This window comes from Eubalaena glacialis, chromosome 15, assembly GCF_028564815.1.
Source record: "Eubalaena glacialis isolate mEubGla1 chromosome 15, mEubGla1.1.hap2.+ XY, whole genome shotgun sequence".
Classification (NCBI taxonomy): Eukaryota; Metazoa; Chordata; class Mammalia; order Artiodactyla; family Balaenidae; genus Eubalaena; species Eubalaena glacialis.
The window spans coordinates 61913847-61933056 of NC_083730.1; the positions used below are offsets into that span (position 1 = coordinate 61913847).

Genomic DNA, 19210 nt, shown 5'->3' on the forward strand with positions numbered 1-19210 from the left:
CAACCGGCGTATCTAATGGGTCAGAGGGAGAATGAATGGCCCTGTAACCCAGATTCTGGATGTATGCTAGCAAAGATGGAACTTGTAAACTATTTATGTAGCTTTTGGATCTTAAGTCCACCGATTTGAAGGCATGGCAGTAGAGGGGAAAATGAAGACAAAACAGCCAAAGGGAGAGAAGAGCCAATGATCTGTGTGCTTTTACTGAAACTAAGAGGCTTAAATAGTGAAAGTTGTAATGGCTTTAAACTTCATAAAATGCTGCTTCTCTGTCAGCAAAGGTACTGAATAACACACACAGTTCTCTCTTCCTGCTGCATTTGTGTGCACAAAGTTTCTCAAATGCTGGAGGAGAATTCTTGCAGTTTCCTCAGCCTTTAAAAATCTGGAGGCTCTAACACTAATGCAAATTTTAATGATGGGGTAGAAGGAATAGCTAATTATATGTCGTTATTGCCGCCATCACCAGCAGTGATGGGAGATGGCCTCATCAAATGCATTTGCCAATGGATATGATTAAGCTCAATTTAATTCACCCAAAGATTCAAGAATACGAACATCACATGTTCTCATAACAGAGTTCTCCTTTTCAGAGAAACCAAAATAATGATTCTTAAAGACCTTCCAAGTCTGCCTGTAGAGACGGCCCCTTTTGAAGCCAGCTCCATTCCGTGGAGATCTTTCCATTTACCTGCAATGTTATATTCTCTCCGCTTCTGTACTAGGTGACTTAAGGGTGTTTATTATCTGAACAGAAACAGAATTTCAATGTTAATTTGAATTCTGATTTCTTTTATTTATTTGGCCAGTTGGAGTATTTTTTGTAGGGAAAAAAATTGAGGTAAGGATGTATCAAAAAGGGGGACCCAATTACTCTTTGGAAATGCATTTCCTCACGGTCCAAACATTGAACTAGAAGGTGAAAATTAAACATTCAGCCGTATAGGTACATTTAACAAAGCAGATGTAATAGTCTAGAATTGAATAGAAATGCTTTTCATTCTTTAAACATCAGCTATGATGTTGACTTTCCTTCCATAGTAGGTAGGTGATAAATTCGAACAATTAAAAGGCATCTCACCTGCTATCCCTTTAGACACAACTGGGAATTTACCCCAGGATTCCAAGTTGCTAGACGATGCTAAACATAAATGTTCACACTTTCTTCTGTACATTCAGCATAGGACAATAGTGCAGCACTTCCAGGAAGTACAAGTGCCGGCTGAAATATCATCTTCTGTACTTCAAACCATGTGATAAGTCCTCATGACCACACACAGAAGTAAAGATCTCCTTCCCAAAGCTTAAATGTGGGGGCAAGATGGATCGAGTTGAAGGTTTTGTAAAGCTTCAGTACTAATGTTCCTCTCCCATAAAGAAAGGGAACTTAAACATTACCATTTTAGGTGAAAAAGGATAGGACCCAGGAGGGCTGTGGACAGGCAGGCAGAAATAAATACATAGAGCTAAATGCTGAAGAATTACAGATAATTTAGAGAAGCAGGCATTAGGAGGTATGAAGCAACATAGTAATCGTAATGATAATCACCAATAATTTTTGAGCCTGTGCTATATGGCGAACACTGTCCTAAATGCCTGTATATGCATTAATCGTTCATTGTGAAGCTACACAGAAATACCAGCTGAGCGACACTTCTCAGGGGACTGTACCCCAGGGAACAGGTGCTCAGTAAAGAGAGACTTTTTCTCTAAAATATAGTGTGCATTAGAGAAAGACAAATACTGTTGATGTCACTTATATGTGGAATCTAAAGAATACAACAGATTAGTGAATATAACAAAAAAGAAGCAGACTCACAGATACAGAAAATAAACTGGTGATTACCGGGGGGAGGGGGAAAGGGGGAAGTGAAAGGAGGGGACGGAATTAAGAGATACAAACTATAAGGTATAAAATAAGCTACAAGGATATATTGTACAATACAGGGAATAGAGCTAATATTTTACAATAACTATAAATGGAGTATAACCTTTAAAAGTTGTGAATCACTCTATTGTATACCTGTAACTCATATAGTATTGTACAGCAGCTGTACCTCAGTAAAAAGAATACTGTGTGTTGACGAGCTGCTCATTGCTTTCTGGACTGTTTAGAGGCAGGACCTTTGCCTGTGACCGAGGGGACAGTCTAGATGGAGCTGCTTCCAGAGGGCAGAACCAGTGAGGTAGGAAGACGGTTCAGGTAGAGCAGGTGTTTCGACCACCGCCACACACCTGTCCTTGGAAACCCTTTGACTATTGCACAAAACCATGCACCGAAAATGCTAGATCTTGCAAGAAAAATGGAGCTGACGATTCAAAATCTACACAGCTTTGTAGCCAGAGAACCAACGAAACAGTCACAGCCCTAATAAAAACCCTGGCCTCATTAACTTCCGCCTGGCACTTAGAATCCCTGTGAGTCCATCCTTCACCCTGTGCCTGAGGGCTTCCACATCCTCCTTCTCACCAGAGGGGGCCTCGGAGTCAGTCATTCCCTTCTGATAGAGACCACTCTCTGCCAGCTGAAATATATGATCCGGGTTCATCATCTCCATCAATCAGTGTGCTTTCCTCTCTAAACTCAGGAGGGGAGCAGAAACTTCACAGCTTCTTCATCTGGTCTTGCAGTTTCCCAGACAGCCTCACAGAGCAGGAAGAGGTATGGCTCTGTAGAGCCACTAAACTTCTTGCCACTTTTGACCCTAAGCGAAGGCCCTTCTGCAGGAGTTTCACCTTTGTCGAAAGGCCATCACATAGCCCTTTATTGGAGAGAAAATTTGCCTTGATTACTCTACAACATTAATGTCCTGCAAAAAATTGCACATGGGCCGAAGGGACTCCAGTGTTATATGGATGTCATTCCCCTATTTGCTAATCCTGTTAGCTAATCTGCATTGCAGCAACATGCCTTGTAACAGGATAGACTGTATTCTGGTTCAAAAGGGGGAAAAAAAGGAGAAGGTATAAAAATCAGGATCATTTGAGTGTTTGCAACTTAAAATACCTGAGTTTCACCTTGACCTCAAGATAAAAATTACTATTTTGTCCTAGAAGGAAGCTTAATGAGTAAATATTGAAGGATAGGCTGTATAGTTGGGGAAAATAGTATTTTAGGGAAACCCAGTGATTTCCCAAACAACTATGGTAGGATGTTACCCGGTTTATACCAACGTGTGAAAAGAGACTCTTCATCCAGTCATCCAAACTAGACTTTCCAGGATGCAGGAAACCTACTTTTGCTCTCCTATGCATATTGCCATATTTACCATCTCTGGTCGCCCAAGTTTAAGTGATGGAAACACTCCAAGAAGTAATATTCTTGGCAGAGTGACAATACTAAAGCTTTTGGTGATTCAGAGTTGGCTTCAAGGCCAACTCATGCCTTAGCCCCATCAGGGCATATTCTACATTGCAACTATGTTGCAGATGCCAGAGCCCCAAATGATTGAATGTGGAATAAATACGCTTATATTTTACTAAGAGCGACAAAGTACAATTTTTAACTCATGTTATAAACACCAACTGCCCTCTTTCAGTTTGTGATGGGGTTGGTCGACCCTGTGTATTTTGAAGAGCTTTTTTTTTCATATTTTGTAGAGCATAGCTAACCCAAATCACTGCAGTGATATTCTCTTGTCACATAATCCCTCTCTCTGTCCCCAACTGTTTCTTAAATCACATTTGCAGTTCTTCCTTATTACTGAAATATATGTTCCACCATAACCCTTCCCTTGTGGCTTGACTTTCATATTTCCAGGTGCGTAACATTCATCTCTTGAAAAATTGCTGTATTTTCAGATAGCTCCCATAATTTTCCTTCACTGTCATGAAAGGGTTTGTTTTCTCCGTATGTGCTCAAATGGCGCATGAAGAAATGTGGAGTTATTGGGGTGTAGCAGGATGAGTAATGGGCTGGAAACCCAGAGGCTCCAAGTTCTGATTTCGCCACTGACTCATCCTAAAGCCTGGATAAGATGCGTCCTCATCTCTCTGTGACTCAGTTCCTATTTTTCTTACATGGCATTAACACTAGCTCATCTCATGAAGGGGCCCTGAGAGGTAATAGCCAGAAGCAAACATTTTGTAATATTGATCCTTTAACAATGGTCTATTCATTTATAAAGGATATATCTACATTCCTGGTTTTTATTTAGTCCTGCTAATAATTCCCTGGGAAAAGTAGTCTTCTCATTTTGCTGTTTGGGAAATCACAGCTTGTAGATGAGAGAAAATTTCCACACTTTTTCTAAGATTGTGTATGTATCTTTATAGATATGTGTGGGTGTTTACTAAAATATATATACCCACAACGTGCATACACACACCTCCTTGAAAATTATGGTTCACAATGAGGGACGTTTTTAAAGGAATACTCAACTGAAGGTAACAGTCTCTTCATGCCGTAGAAACCATGAGTCCAACCACCCTGAGTAGTATTTTATTTTATCTTTATTTTCCAAGTTTAGTTGTACTTCCCCCTCAGAATTTCCATACATTTTTTCCTCTCTGCTAAAGAAGGCTTGTGATGACCTGTTTTCCCGTTCATCTTAGAACATTTTGATTTACCTTTCTTTATGTGATATATAAAATTCATGTATTTATTTTAGTTGCTATTTCTGGTGATCTTAGGCATGGGGAAGGTCCAAGTGACCTTTCCCAAGGTCAGGGTATCTGGGAAGCTTGAATCCATCTGGAAACTCTTCAGCACTCATGGGTGGGTTAGTGCCCTGGATGAACAGTTGAAAACAAGGAGCTCACAGAGACTTCTGTGAACGACTGTCCCCCATGGGCACAACCATTGATGGGTAAACTCTGTCATCCCCCCATTATGAGAACACCCCTAGTCAAGGAGAAGCCAGATGTGACAGTAGTGGGGGGATGGGTGCTGAGCTGCAAGAAAATCATGTTATATTGATGACAAGGAGCATCATCGGGCCAATTTTCTAAGATTCCACAAACCAGAACAATCTGTTCCCTTTCTCTAGATTATACGAGAATCTCAGAGTGTCTGTGATTACTCAGTGGTGGTACCATTATAGAATAGTGTTGTTTAGAGATGATGGAAAAGTTCAATATCTGTGCAGCCCAGTATGGTAGCAACTGGCCCCATGTGGCTATTGAGTGCTTGAAGTGTGGTTCCTGGGGCTGAGGACCTACACTCTCAATATTACAGAACATTTTTTTTTTATCCAGGTGCTGAATTTTTTTTTAATTCATCTTTTTTTTTTTTATTGAAGTCTAGTTGATTTACAGTGTTGTGTTAATTTCTGCTATACAGCAAAGCGGCTCAGTTATCCATATGTATATTCTTTTTCATATTCTTTTCCATGATGGTTTATCCCAGGATTTTGAATATAGTTCCCTGTGCTATATAGTAGGACCTTGTTGTTATCCATTCCATGTGTAATAATCTTCATCTACCAACCCCAAGTTCCCAGTCCATCTCTCCTCTATATGCTCCAGCAATTCCACTCCTGGGCATATATCCGGACAAAACTATAATTCAAAAAATACATGCACCCCTATGTTCATAGTAGCACTATTCACAATAGCCAAGACATGGAAACAACCTAAATGTCCATTGACAGATGAATAAAGAAGATGTGATGTATATATAATAATATATTTTATATATATACACACACACACACACAACACACACACACACTCACACACTCACACAATGGAATATTACTCAGCCATAAAAAAGAACAAAATAATGGCATTTGAAGCTACATGGATGGACCTAGAGATTATCATACTAAGTGAAGTAAGTCAGAAAGACAAAGACAAATACCATGTGATATCACTTATATGTGGAATCTAAAATATGACTCAATATTATAGAATTTTAATTAATTAAAAAAAAGAAAACTCCATGTGGCTAGTGACCACCAGATCGACCAGTGCAGATCTGCAAACCATGCATATACCTATTATTTAGGAAACTAATTGCAGTGACACCAAGGGAATTTGCCATCCCCACTGACCTTGAGAGCACTTTGGGGATGAAAAGGTGTGAAAGAGGTGGGACTTTCAAAGCCAAGGTCAGATGTGTGGAACTGCAGTGTCGACCCATGGAAATGATGGTGACTTTTCAGATATGAGCAGGAAGTAGTGTTTCCGGTTGTGACCGTCCTTTGATTTTCTTTTCACAGGCTCCTTCATGTTGGTGAACACATCTGGGAGATCTGAGGGACAGAGAGCCCACCTCCTCTTACCTCAGCTCAAAGAAAATGACACCCACTGCATTGATTTTCACTACTTTGTATCCAGCAAGAGTAATTCTGCTCCCGGGTTACTCAATGTCTACGTGAAGGTCAATAACGGGCCTTTGGGGAACCCTATTTGGAATATATCTGGAGACCCAAACCGTACATGGAACAGGGCAGAGCTGGCCATCAGTACTTTCTGGCCTAACTTTTATCAGGTATGCCCTTTATTTTTCATTTCCTGTTTTGATGCATCCTCTAACTTCTGAAACTATAAATCAGTTTTATATTAGTCTAATCAGAGAATGTATTAGAAGTGTTGGTATTTTTAGACCAAGGTGAGGAAAGCTTATGCTCGTGGATAGGGAGTGTATTTAGGCTTTGTACATTACCTTGAGAAATGAGTAAAATGCACCATTCGAACTTGTTTACATATATATTTATTTAAGAAAATAAAAGCAGCCACCCGCAGCAGGGCAGGAAATGTTGTCTGCAAGGATGTTTTACTTTCTATGTTAAGTAGCCACATCTGACCCAGGGAGACAGAGCACTTGATGGTAGAAGAAAAAACCTCTTCTTCCATGAGTGGATCTCAGGAATCATGGGTCATTAGGAAGTGAGCCCAAGTGGAGGTCAGCTGGTGAGATGCAGGGCCCTGCTCCCACCCCAGTAGCAATGGGAAGAAAATGGCATGTAGACCGAGTCCTTGTCATGGAGGAGCTGCTCTGTGGGATGTTCTGTTGGGACCACATTGCCCACCTGGAGTGGGCACTGAAAGGAAATGAAGGGTGCAGGCCGGAAGAGGTTAGAAAGTGGTACCAAGGAGGTTCCACTGGTCTGTCCGTCCTCTTGGAGAGGGCCTGTGCCCCAAGAGCATTCCGACTTGGCGTCAAAGGTGGGAAATTAGTGACGGTGGCGTTCTGTGTGCTTTCTCCTTTTGTCCACAGCCTCTTTGAAAATAACTTCACATTAAGAACTCAATTAATTTCAAGCTAAGAGGGTACATTAAGAGAATTGCAGTATTTTGCTTTTCTCTTTCTTAATTCCTTTGGCTCACTCGGAAGCCAGCGGGAACATGTATCCAAGATCATCTCTCATGGTTAATTGAGGTGCTTGGCTAGACCCAGGGAGGAAAGACTGAGTCTTCTCAAGGGCTGGTTGTCATCTGAGCGGCATGATCGGAGCCCAGGAACCCACTCTGCAGGCTTGGTGTTTATTAGGGAAGATTTATCAATCCCAGTTCCTCTATCCCTGGATTTGATCATGGGAATAAATGGGCTGTAAATTCTGTGCTTGTTTTATCTTTGTGCCCTCGTACCTGCAACAATTTCTGGTATTTAAACGTCTCTTGAATGGAAATGAAGGGGTAGTAAAAGCTGTTAGCACACATGTAAATTGTTAAAATCCTTTTAGAGTGCACTTGGGCAATACATTTTAAAAGTGTAAAATATTTAAATAAGTCTAATTTTAGCAATCTACTGTTAGGAGTTCATCCTAAGGAAATAATGAAAAGTGGTAGCAAACAGTTAGCTACAAGGATATTCACGGCAGTGTATTTATAATAATGAAACACCAGGAGCAGTATTACATTTCTTACAATAGAAGATGAGTTCATCTATACTACCTCAATACAAAAATTCATTTTGCAACCGTTAAGAATAATGTTATGAAAGATCATTTCATGATGTATCTCAGCTTATTTTCTTAAGTGGATAAAACTGTATAAAATCGTAAAGCAGTATGTTAAATTCAATTTTAAATTAAATATATGTACTAATATGTATTAATTATACATTAATACGCATTAACAATATTAATATGTATTATGTATTAATATATTAATATTAATATGAATTAATTATATAAAAATACATATAATATTAATATGTATTAATTATATATTATACATATATAATTAAACTATATGGTGAAATAAATATATTAAGAAGTAGTATCTCCCCAGCTAGTGACTTGAATTTTTTCTTTCTGTCATCTGTCATATTCTAAATTTTCCCCAATGTACATGTGCTGTTTTTATGTATAAAACAAAAAAAAGAGTTAAAAAGTAGTTTTTCTTGCAGAGGGAAAATGCCCTACTTACTGAATATCCTTCTTTTTTATAAATATATTGATAACCAATCAGGGTATAATTCAAAAATATGGCCTTTGGGACAAAGTTTCTTCTTTTGTAGGATTAAAATGGAAGCAAGGGAAGTGGGTTTGGCTAAGGCAGGCTTCCTAAGGCTGTGTATGATGGACTAGGCTAAGAGGCTGAGTGTTTTTAGAAACTTCTTTTGGAGGGGACCTTCCCACAGTGGAGAAGGCCTAGCTAGTTCCCCTCTGGAACCTGCACTGGATTCTTCCTTGGTCTCCAGGCATCTAGACAAGATCAGAAGGTCTGTCCTGCTCAACTTTGCCCTGATCTTCTTTTTCCCCTTAGCAATGCCCACCCAAAACCTCTAGGAGTGAGCCCCTGAGGGGCTCCACAGCTGCCAGAGCCTGGTGCATTCATTTAGTTTTGACACTGGCTACAATCCAGATCTTAAATTTTTGTTTTGCCTTTGTCTTAGTCAGCTTGAGCTGCTGTGACAAAAAGAAAAACAAAAGCCTACAGTCTGGGTGGCTTAAACAGCAAACCTTTATTTCTCAGCTCTGGAGGCTGAGAATTCCAAAATAAGGGGCCCTCAGATTCCGTTCTTGTTAAGGGCCCCCTTCCTGGCTTATGGAGGCCCCTTCTGGTCTTCTTGTTGTGTGCTCAGATGACCTCCCCATGTGTGCAGCAGAGAGAGCCCTGGTCTCTCTTCATCTTCTTATAAGGGCACTAATCCCATTACGGGGGCTCCACCCTCATTGCCTCAGCTAAGCATAATCACCTCTCTGATGCTCCATCTCCCGATTCCATCACCGTGGGGGTTGGGGCTTCAACATATGAATTTGAAGGGGACACAGCACTCAGCCCATAATAGCCTTGAACACACCTGGCTCAGACAGTCAGAACTAAAGGAATGATTTAATTTATCAACAGTCTCAGGAGATTGGCCTTTAAAAGGAATTATCAAACTACAGTTGGCCCTTGAATAGTGTGGCGCTTAAGGGTGCTGACCCCCAACACACACACAGTTGAAAATCCATGTGTAACTTTTGACTCCACCCAGACTTAACCACTGATAGCCCACTGTTGACCAGAAGCCTCACTGATAACATGAAAAGTCAATTAGCACATATTCTGTGTGTTATGTGTATTACATACTGTATTCTTACAGTAAAATAAGCTAAAGAAGAGAAAATGTTATTAAGAAAATCATAAGGAAGAGAAAATACATTTATGATACTGTACTGTATTTATTGATACATTAAGTTTACATCATCTGTTTATAAGATGAATCACCTGTCAGTACCTACATCAATAGTGTCTTATATGATACAAACACCATAGATGTTATATGTATTACTAACACAAGATAACAATAATGAAAAGATAATGTGAAAAGTAAACTCATATTTATTTACAGTTGTAACAATTCATGCATCGATAACGAAGAAGCAGCAATGTGATTGATTTACGGTCACCTCATGCAATCCATACAGTTGCTTCTTCATAGCCTAGCCTATATACCAATGAATGGATCGTTATCAGATTTTTATGGCACACAGTATTATGTCATATTCATACTACAGTATTGGAAACATTGTTACATTAATAAAAACACCTACCTGTTGATGGTAGGCTGATAGTTTCTTCAATTACTAGAGAGAGAGGTGTAAGGTAATGAAATTCTTTGAAAGCAAAGTTATAAAACAGTAAGAAAACAAACTGTTATAACCTATAAACCTATAAAATGTTATTAATTTTATATTAAATATCACCCACCTTATGCCTATGTAAGATGAGACTAGTATCGACATGTATTTCATGCATTCATGACATACCTTTTTCTTAATTTTTTTCGATATATCTGGGCCATGCAGTTTGTGAGTTTTTTCAAATTGTTGCAAATCTCCAAAAATTTTCCAGTGTATTTATTGAAAAATCCACATATAAGTAGACCCACAGAGTTCAAGCCCATATTGTTCAAGGGTCAACTGTATATTGAAAATAAGGTGATCCTGTATATCAGACCATTGTCATTGTCAGTGAATTCTTCCTTTCTTGGGCTCTTTTGAATAAAATATTTTGCCTTCCCAATTGTGAGCCTCTGACCCTCACCCCCAAACCCTCCTGCTCCTCACTGTGACCTCTCACACTGCTGAGCAGTACCTGCTTTACCGTATTCAACTGGAATGTAGTTCTCATTATAGCTTTTTGGTTCACTGGGTGATTCATAGTTTCATACTCTGGGTTTAAAGGTGGATTTGCAGAGATTCTTTAAACCAGTGTTGCTAAATGTTTAAGAACCTGGTGATCAAAGTTTGTTAAGCATCTGGATGCACTGAAAATGCATTTGTTCATTTAATTCCCAAGGAGTCTAACCAAGCCTCAGCCTTTCACGTTTTAAAGGCATAGTTAAGGTTGTACTTCCCTCTTTTCTCCCCTTTATCTGCTGGGCAGTAAACATAGTGAAGTCATTAGCCTAATAGTAACATAAACTATTAGATAAATGGCACTCAGTAGATGATACAAGAGAGATGTCAGCAGGAAATTTCCCAAATGCTGAGATAGACCTTAAAATCACCATGTAAGACTTGAATGATGTTCCCAGTTGGCATGAGAAAAATACATTGTATTAACAGGTGGAGAGGAAGGAAAATACCTACCAATCCATTTCCACCCTTGGCTCAAGATGTCAGCTGAACTGGAGGTGATCAGAAAAAAAGCTGGAAAAATCAGTTGTCTGTGTTCAGGCAGCACTGCCCTGGATGGGGGCTTCCCCGCTGCAGCCGTGGGGCGAGCACACCCTTACTAAGGAATCCTGATGTTCGTAAAAACCTGAGTTATGCAGGAGCCATCTACTTTTAAATCAATTTCCCAGACAGATTTCTCCATCAGGAGTTTTGTACTAGCCTGAGGATGTGCTTCTGCTTTAGGTGACTATTATATTTCTAATTGCAAAATACACAAAACTATTTTTCTGGTATCACGTGTACGTGCATGCCTGTGACATTTTCTTTTATGGACATAGTTCATAAAAGTCAGTATCCAAATGATGCATTCTTAGTATACAGATAGGCTGTTTCTGGGACCAAAAGCTGAGGACAAGATAATAGGACATGGACATTTAAAGGAGGTGATAACACAGGGACTCTGCTTCCCCCAGACGTCCCATTAGTATTTAGGCTGCAAGATATGTGACAGAGATCTAAAAAATTAATGTAGAGTGAACACATGCTTGAAATACTAGTATATTAAAATATTTTATATTCATATAGTACTTTATAAGATGCTTTTCACACTTTGTAGTTTTGCTCTAATGAATTAAGATTGATGAATTAAGTCTTAAAAGATTTCATATTACAATATTGCTTGTAAATGAGCGGCATCATACTATAGTAAAAGAACATATGCTTTGCATCAGACAGAACAAGATTTGAATATGAGCCCTGTTTACTTATAAGCTTGGGCAGCTTAAATTTACTGAGCCTTCCTAATTACGGGACTAAATATAAAGACAGGGCAGGGTGTGAAGATGAACGGAAGAACACATTTTGGCTGTGCTGGCCTCTCAATAAATGGTGGTAGTTTACGGAGATTCAGATTCGTGGAAAACAGAAAAAAAGGAAGCAGGTAATAGTTGAGTGCTTTCTCCTGCTAAGTCACTCCTTAAGTGTGTTTGGTGCGATGGCAGAAGGTATGCAATGAAAAAGGGTTCTGGGAACAAATCCTTCAGTGAAACAGTGGATGAAACGGGATGAACCAAGGGCTTTCCCGCCAGAACATTCTAGCATGTTAGCCCTGGAACTGCTATCGTGGTGCTCTGGGCACTCTGCCTACACTTGGGGAGCAGGTGCTCTGGGGGGGGACCGGGAACGGGGGTGCTGGGCTGGGTTCCTTCTGTCTGTCCTGTTCCTGATCCTCCCATGCTTTTGTCAAGAATGTCCATTTCTCCCTCATCTTTGGCTGCAAGATACTGAGTTGATTCTCATCTTGGTCAGAGTCTGAGTCTTGTAAATTGTTGGATTTGGGGAGGTTTTCGGTGCAACCAAACACCACTGCATTGTGTACTTTGGATAAACATAGTGGGTCCTCTTGGGCATCTCTTTGTTTTTATAACCTTTCTGCTAACATGACCTAGATTAGCATGTGTAGAGTTTCAAAATGGTTCTTAGCAGAGTAAAATGTTCTTGCCACTTTATGGAGCTTTTCCTATTTATGGGAAAATAATATTCTACCAGTACACATCACAAGGGTAATCTTCATGGAATACAGCTAATTGCAGGTTAATTACTGTTCATTAACACATAAATCATCAAGTATCTGGTGATTAACATGTATTTAATTACTTAATTAGTGTTTGTTCTAACTGCTGTGACGTAGAACCTGCCCCTTTGTTGGGTGGCAGCATAAGTGCGGGCTACCTGCTTTCACCAGGGCACCTGGGCTGTAACACCTGCTTCCTTTGATTTAGACACTGCCTTTTGCCATTTTAAGAATAGCATTTTCCTCTCACAAGCACCCTTTTACTTTATTGTGCCGATTAAAAAAATATTTCACTTTGATTCTGTTTCTTCTCCCCTCCTCTCTCCTCTTAATCCACCTGCAAGTTTCCGAGGCCTCTGATGGATTCTTCTGGGTTCTTAACCCCACCTGCATCCAGAGACGCCCCTGGCACCCCACACTCCCTGCCTTTCTCCCTGCTTTTGGAGATAGTGATTCTGAGTCCTGTCGGAGGCCAGGAGGGCAGTGATCTTTAATACAGATGGTTGCTTTGAAAAGGAAAAAATGCACAGGTGGCCTTGAAATCCCTCCCCCAGGCCCCTCAGTAAAGGTGTTATGCCAGGCTGTGGGCAGTGACAAGAGGGATGGGAAGGTAAAGTCAGGGAAGATACTGGCCTTCTGGTTGCACCGAAGGGCCTGGCAGGAGAGGAGGCGTGGATCCGTGCTCTCAATTCTCTGTGCACTGAGCTTATCAAGGGGCCAGCACTTCGGGGAGGCTAAGCCAAGATTTACCCTTTACCCATCTGCCATCTTTCCTGGTGGATGAGGGGTGAGGGAATAGGAGATACTTGATCTTTCCCACCCCTTTCCATCACACTCCCACCTGGACTCCTGCACGGCAGCCTCGCTTTCTTCGCTGGACTGGCCTTCAGCCCACTTATTTTATTAGAAGGTCACGTAAGCCACGCTGAGTGGCAGCAGCTCGGCAGGCATTTGCTGCCCAGAGACAGTGTTTAAGATCTGCATGGGTGAGTGTTTTCCAAACTGTGTTCCAAGGAATGTTAAAAGGCACCGGTCAACCAAATGGGAAGAAGCACTGATTTAAGCGAAGTAGAACACATTCTGTACTGCCAGGCCTTTCAGAGCCCGGGAGTGTTTCTGCATCTTCCCCGGGTGACACATGGCAGGTGCAGGTGCCTGGCTGGAGCGTGCACATCCGTTTGGCTTTAGCAGATCGTCTCGAGTTCAGTATTCCCTGGAGCACCTTGGGAAATCCTGATAGGTACTGATGGAAAAAGAGAACATTCCCTGACTCCATAAATTCCTTAGCTTATGGCCGTTATTCCAAGTGCGTGACTATTGAATTGCTTCGTACCAAGTACGAGACAATCGAATTGCTTCGTCCCTCTAGGAGGACGCGGGGAATTAGATGTGGCAGTGAAATAGAACCCTGTCTCAAGCAGGAAAGCTATTCTAAGCAGGTACTCCTGTCCTCTGCATTTTGTGCTTAAAAAAGATGAGTTTTAAGAAATCAGTGAGGACATATGAGGCTGTCACTTTACTACAGACTCAGAGCTGCATTTAGGAAGAAGCAGAGGGGGTCACGTGACAGTTTCGTATCTTCAAAGATAATATTTTATATATTTATTTTGAAAAGCTTACCATGTCTCTGGGTTTCCTTCTCAGTTTGTATTTGTTATTTGATGATCAAGGACAAGTCCTTCTTCTGGGTGAACATCTTCCACTTCTCTGTGGTCTGTCGCTTCTTGCTTCCGAGCACTTTTCCTTATCACTTTCCTATTTTTTTCCCTCTGCCTTAATTTTCTTACATATCCCATTTTATAGAATGGGCATTTGAGCCATGATTAGAAAAGATTGGAAAAGAACACTACTTCTTTTCAAAAGGGAAAGGGAAAACACAAAAGTGAAGAAAGTTGTGTTATTTATTGGTAGAAAAAATAGATGACATCATTTCAGAATGTCCTAAATGGCAAGACAAAGCACTGATAATTAGCTTCATTGTGAATCTTATCCTTTGAATGCCTTTAACGGAGAGAAAGTAGGTTTTAACTTTACTTTGATAACATGTTCATGGACTTCCCTGGTGACTTCCTGGTTAAGAATCCGCCTGCCAATGCAGGGGACACGGGTTCGAGCCCTGGTCCTGGAAGATCCCACATGCCCCAGAGCAACTAAGCCCCTGCGCCACAACTACTGAAGCCCACGCGCCTAGAGCCCGTGCTCCGCAACAAGAGAAGCCACGGCAATGAGCAGCCCGTGCAATGCAACGAAGAGTAGCCCCTGCTTGCCGTAACTAGAGAAAGCCCGCGCGTAGCCACATAGACCTAACACAGCCTAAAATAACAATGCTAAAAAAAAATGTGCATATAAACAAAGGTTTCAGTACTTTGTTCCTGATTTGGTAAGGTCTATCGTTTGTGGTTTTGCTTTGACTCTTCATCATTACAGAAGCTTTTCTTTTCCTATGTTTTTGTTTTTTATTTAACTTATTTGGATAAAAAAAAAATCAGTTTTTGTGAATATGATCCACCTTAGCTTTTTATTAAACCAAAACCAGAAAGGAACTACGAGGCTCTGTGTGGGAGGACAGACAGATGCCATGGAATCCCCTTCGTTCTAGGGGACTGACAGTTTCCACCAGCCCATCTTCTGTGGGGAGTGTTTGTGTTGGTGAGATAACGCCTTTGCTTTGCTTATACGTGGCAGGAAAAGTGGCAGCGTGGAAAGCTAATTTTGCTCCTCACTGAAGCAGGGAGCATCGGAGATGCTGCAGTGTTAAACTTCTTCCGGTCTCCTGTTTGGCAGACTCAGATCCAGGATGGCTTTCCATGAGCAAACAAAACAGCACTAGTCAGTGGTTTAACCAGTTGCTTCCTACCTGAAAGACAGTGGCTTTTCCCCGAGGCTCCAAAGATGGTGGAGCTGCACCATCTTGTCTCCTGAGATGTTATTTGTTGAGTGGTTGAAAGAATATGGATTCTCTCTAGTCTACATGTCTTTACATCCCATGGCTGCCAGTAATATCTGGGAACCGAGAGCAAAAATGAGTATTGAGTCCTTCCAATGACCAAGAACTTTGATAGAAGTGGGTCTCGGTGTGAATCCAAACACACGAATACAGTTTTGTTCTAAACATCACATTGAGTGCCAAATGAGTAAACACTGGACCGCTGCTTCTGGGGGACATAGGGCATGAGTCCCGTGATGAGAGCCTGTGGTCACAAGACTTTCATCAACTGATCGATACATAACCTTGGTTTATGTGTGTTTCTGTAAAGATGCCTTATTTAATGTGTATCATTGATTCTTAACAGTGAACTCGGCCAAGAGTGCTAGGCTTAGGCGTGAAGGAAGCTTATTTAACACACATGTTTTCTCTGTAAGACACATCACAGCCTTCTTGCACTTGGCGATACCAGACAGCGTTTCAGCATTGCGCTGGGGGCCATCTTAAATAGCAGCATCGCCAATAAAAGGCACAAAAAGGTGAAAATGTGACACATTTAGACGAGGATAAGGACACTTGTTAGTGGCAGGAGAAGGGAAGCTGGAAGGCAGAGCTTCTCCTTGCCCGGCCTCTGCTGGGATGTGTGTGTCCGGCGACTCCAACCTTTGCCGCTCTGTCCATGTTCACAAGTGACCAAGAATGCTTTGCAGGTATTGATTCTGGGGTTTTGAATAAATTAACGAGTAGACAAATTCACAAATTCAGAATCAGCAAATAATGAGAATTCATTATATCTTCTGTTAAGCCAAATTTCCCCCACCAAAAAAAAAGTGATGTAAGATTAAATACTGTGTGACGACAAAATTATTCCAGAATATGGTAGTTTGGCTCTGTGATTCCATCATACCCATCCCCCACTTCAGCTTTCAACTTTTCAAATACTCATAGCTTAGATTAGGCTAGAGAGCAAAGTCATTTTTCCTAAAAATGTATGTGTTTGGTAAAAACAAATAAAAACATTTAGCTGTAATCAAGCTAATGCCAAAGGACATTGTGGAGAATGAGATCTGAGAGTCAGGTTGGAATACAAAAGTGTTATAAATTCTCAGTAGTTTAGCTTATTTATAGAGGATTTGCCTTCTAAATGAGCTGGATTTTCTTTCATTTTTTAATTTAATTTTTAAGACAGTGTTTTGAGGTCTATCAAGTAATTCGTGTCTATGGTTTTGTTTTGGTGTATTGCAATTATGCTTTTAAAACTTGGTAATGATACTCCAATGCTACGTGGGCATTTAAAACACCACCCGTATATTAGAGCTGAAACAAATCAAGCCAGGAGAGGGCTTTCTCCCTGTCATTGCTAGAGTTCAAGGCTCCCCCAGGAAGTGCAAAGCATATTGTATTTGGCTGAGACGAACTACTGCTATTGATGTGTGCTTTCTTGTTATCTAGAGTAATGGCAGCCTGTTGGTGAGCAAAGCAGGAAAGCTTCCTCTTAAAGCAGGAGGCTGGATAGTAAATATTTCAGGCTTTTCGGGCCAGATGGTCTCTGTGGCAGCAACTGCACTGTGCTGTGATTGTGTGAGAGTCGCTGTAGACAATCCATAAATGAATAAGCGTGACTGCCTTCCAAGAAAGCTTTATTTTCAGACATGGAAATTTGAATTTCATATACTTCTCATGTATCACAAAATCTTCTTCTTCTTTTGATTTCCTCCTACCAGTGAAAACTGTAAAAACCATCCTTAGTTTGTGGGCCAGACAGAAACAGAGGTTGGGGCAGATTTGGCCCATTTGCTGTAGTTTGCTGACCCTTGTCTTAAAACTGGCATTGTTAAAACTGTGTCATATAACTGTCCCTTGCATCTGTATTTCTAGGTCAAATAGATGATGACTACATTTCTTAGTTCAATCTGGAAGTAAAGAATTTAGAACATATGTACATCTATGCATTAAAAGTCATATATATTTGTGTGTATGTATATATATGTGTGTGTATGCATGGTTATATATTATATATATGTATGTGTATGTGCATATGTATATGTCTATGTATTCTACATATATAGTCTCTCATACCTGTTAGATTAGGCAGTCGGGTAACATGAAAGAAGCCCAGACTTGGAAGTAAAATAGACCTAGAATTATACCCTGATTGCATGACCTCGGAAACATTCCTTAACCTTACCGAGTCTGCCTACTCATCCCTAAAGGGGAGTTAACATTATCTACCTCATATGGTTGACTGAGAAAAATTAGATAATATGTACAAAATATACCTGGGACATGGATGTATATGATAAATAAATGTGTTTTGAATTATTCATTTTTTTATAAAGATTTGGTGTGTTTCCCTCAAGAGATCCAAGTCTCACGTCTAATGTAGATTTTCAGTATATTCTGTCCTGTTTGATAAAAATAAGCATGGCCACATCCCTAAATCAATTTTCACACCTTTCTTTATTCTCTTTCTGGTGGTGCTGTTGGTGGCCTCGTGTTACTGTTTGCTGTGACCTCAATGTTTTTGTCCTTGGATGCAGGCATCTTTAGACATCCCCGTGACTGCCGCCCCCATCCCCGCCCTGGGCTCTGCATCCCTGTGTTATAATTCCCCTAGAGCAATATCTGTCCTTTCAATAGAGTAGTCCCTTATTTGACAGAAAGAGACAAAACTATTTCTGCTTCTGAAACTTTCTTGGTAGGGGTACTGGCTAGAAAATAGTACAAAATGGAAAACTTGCCAGACAGCAAGAGTTCATGACAAGGAAACCTTTTCAGGGGGTGCTTAAATCTGTTTTTAAGAAAGCTATTTAAGATAGGCCTCATCCTTTGAACTGCATGTTTTAACCCTGTTGTTTGTTAGAAAAAAAACAAAGTCGATTTCTTAACGGTCAGGTGGTAGGTAAAATCAAGATAGTCGTCAACCTATGACTGTCCGACAGCACCTAAATTCAGATATCTTCATTTAATCACATTTACTTCAAAGTAGCAAACATTCAGTGCAAATCCTACCCACTTTATAGTCGTGGTATGTGTTGAAACATTTATATCCTAAATAATAAACTTGATGAAAAAGCTAACAAAACTTGTACTCATAAGTCCCTTAATTGAAATGAACTTCTAAGAAAGAGCTGGAAAATGACCTTTTAAAAAACGTACTTCAGTTTTTTGGAAGGAAACATTGAGGTGATTGCTTCAAACTTGCAACACATTATGTACCTTCTGTTGTTTAAAACCTAAGGTGTCATACTAAGTTTTTATTTATATATTTCATAGAAATCTACATGTCTGTGCATCTGTGTGCAGGTGTATAGACACAGACCCGTAAACATATCTATAAAGATTGTTTTCCTCTTTTTGTCTCTGCAGTTAGCTGTAAGTCAGTGTTGGAACCTGCCAAGTTCAGAAGTTTGCTTCAGAAGTTTCCAGTTAATGGAAAGGGCCAGTCCATTGGTCTCCAGTGTATCTGTAATCAGACTCTGTCTTTCTTTGCTTCCTGGCGTTCCAGCTGGAAGACTGAGAGCAACAAAGTTTCAGGCATAAACTTAGGTGCACTTCTTTGGTTGTGGCCTCACTGGCGAGTCATCTTGCTGGGGAACTTGGGGAATCGGCTTCTTGCTGAGTCTTGCTCTGTCTCTAGCCTGGCTGAGATGCTGGGGAAGTGCTTGCTCAGGCACCTGTGGGTTTGCACTTAGCAGGCTGAGAATTGGGCTG

General features: G+C 40.5%; 1 protein-coding gene across 2 annotated transcripts in view; it reads left to right on the top strand.

Annotated features, from left to right (window-relative positions):
* The window catches only part of PTPRM (protein tyrosine phosphatase receptor type M), a 761903-nt gene that overhangs the window by 267688 nt on the left and 475005 nt on the right, over positions 1-19210 (top strand). For both annotated transcript variants that reach the window (XM_061169712.1, XM_061169711.1), the window contains exon 3: positions 6162-6433. In XM_061169712.1, the coding sequence (XP_061025695.1) occupies positions 6162-6433 (272 nt within the window). The remainder of the gene's footprint in view (positions 1-6161; positions 6434-19210) is intronic.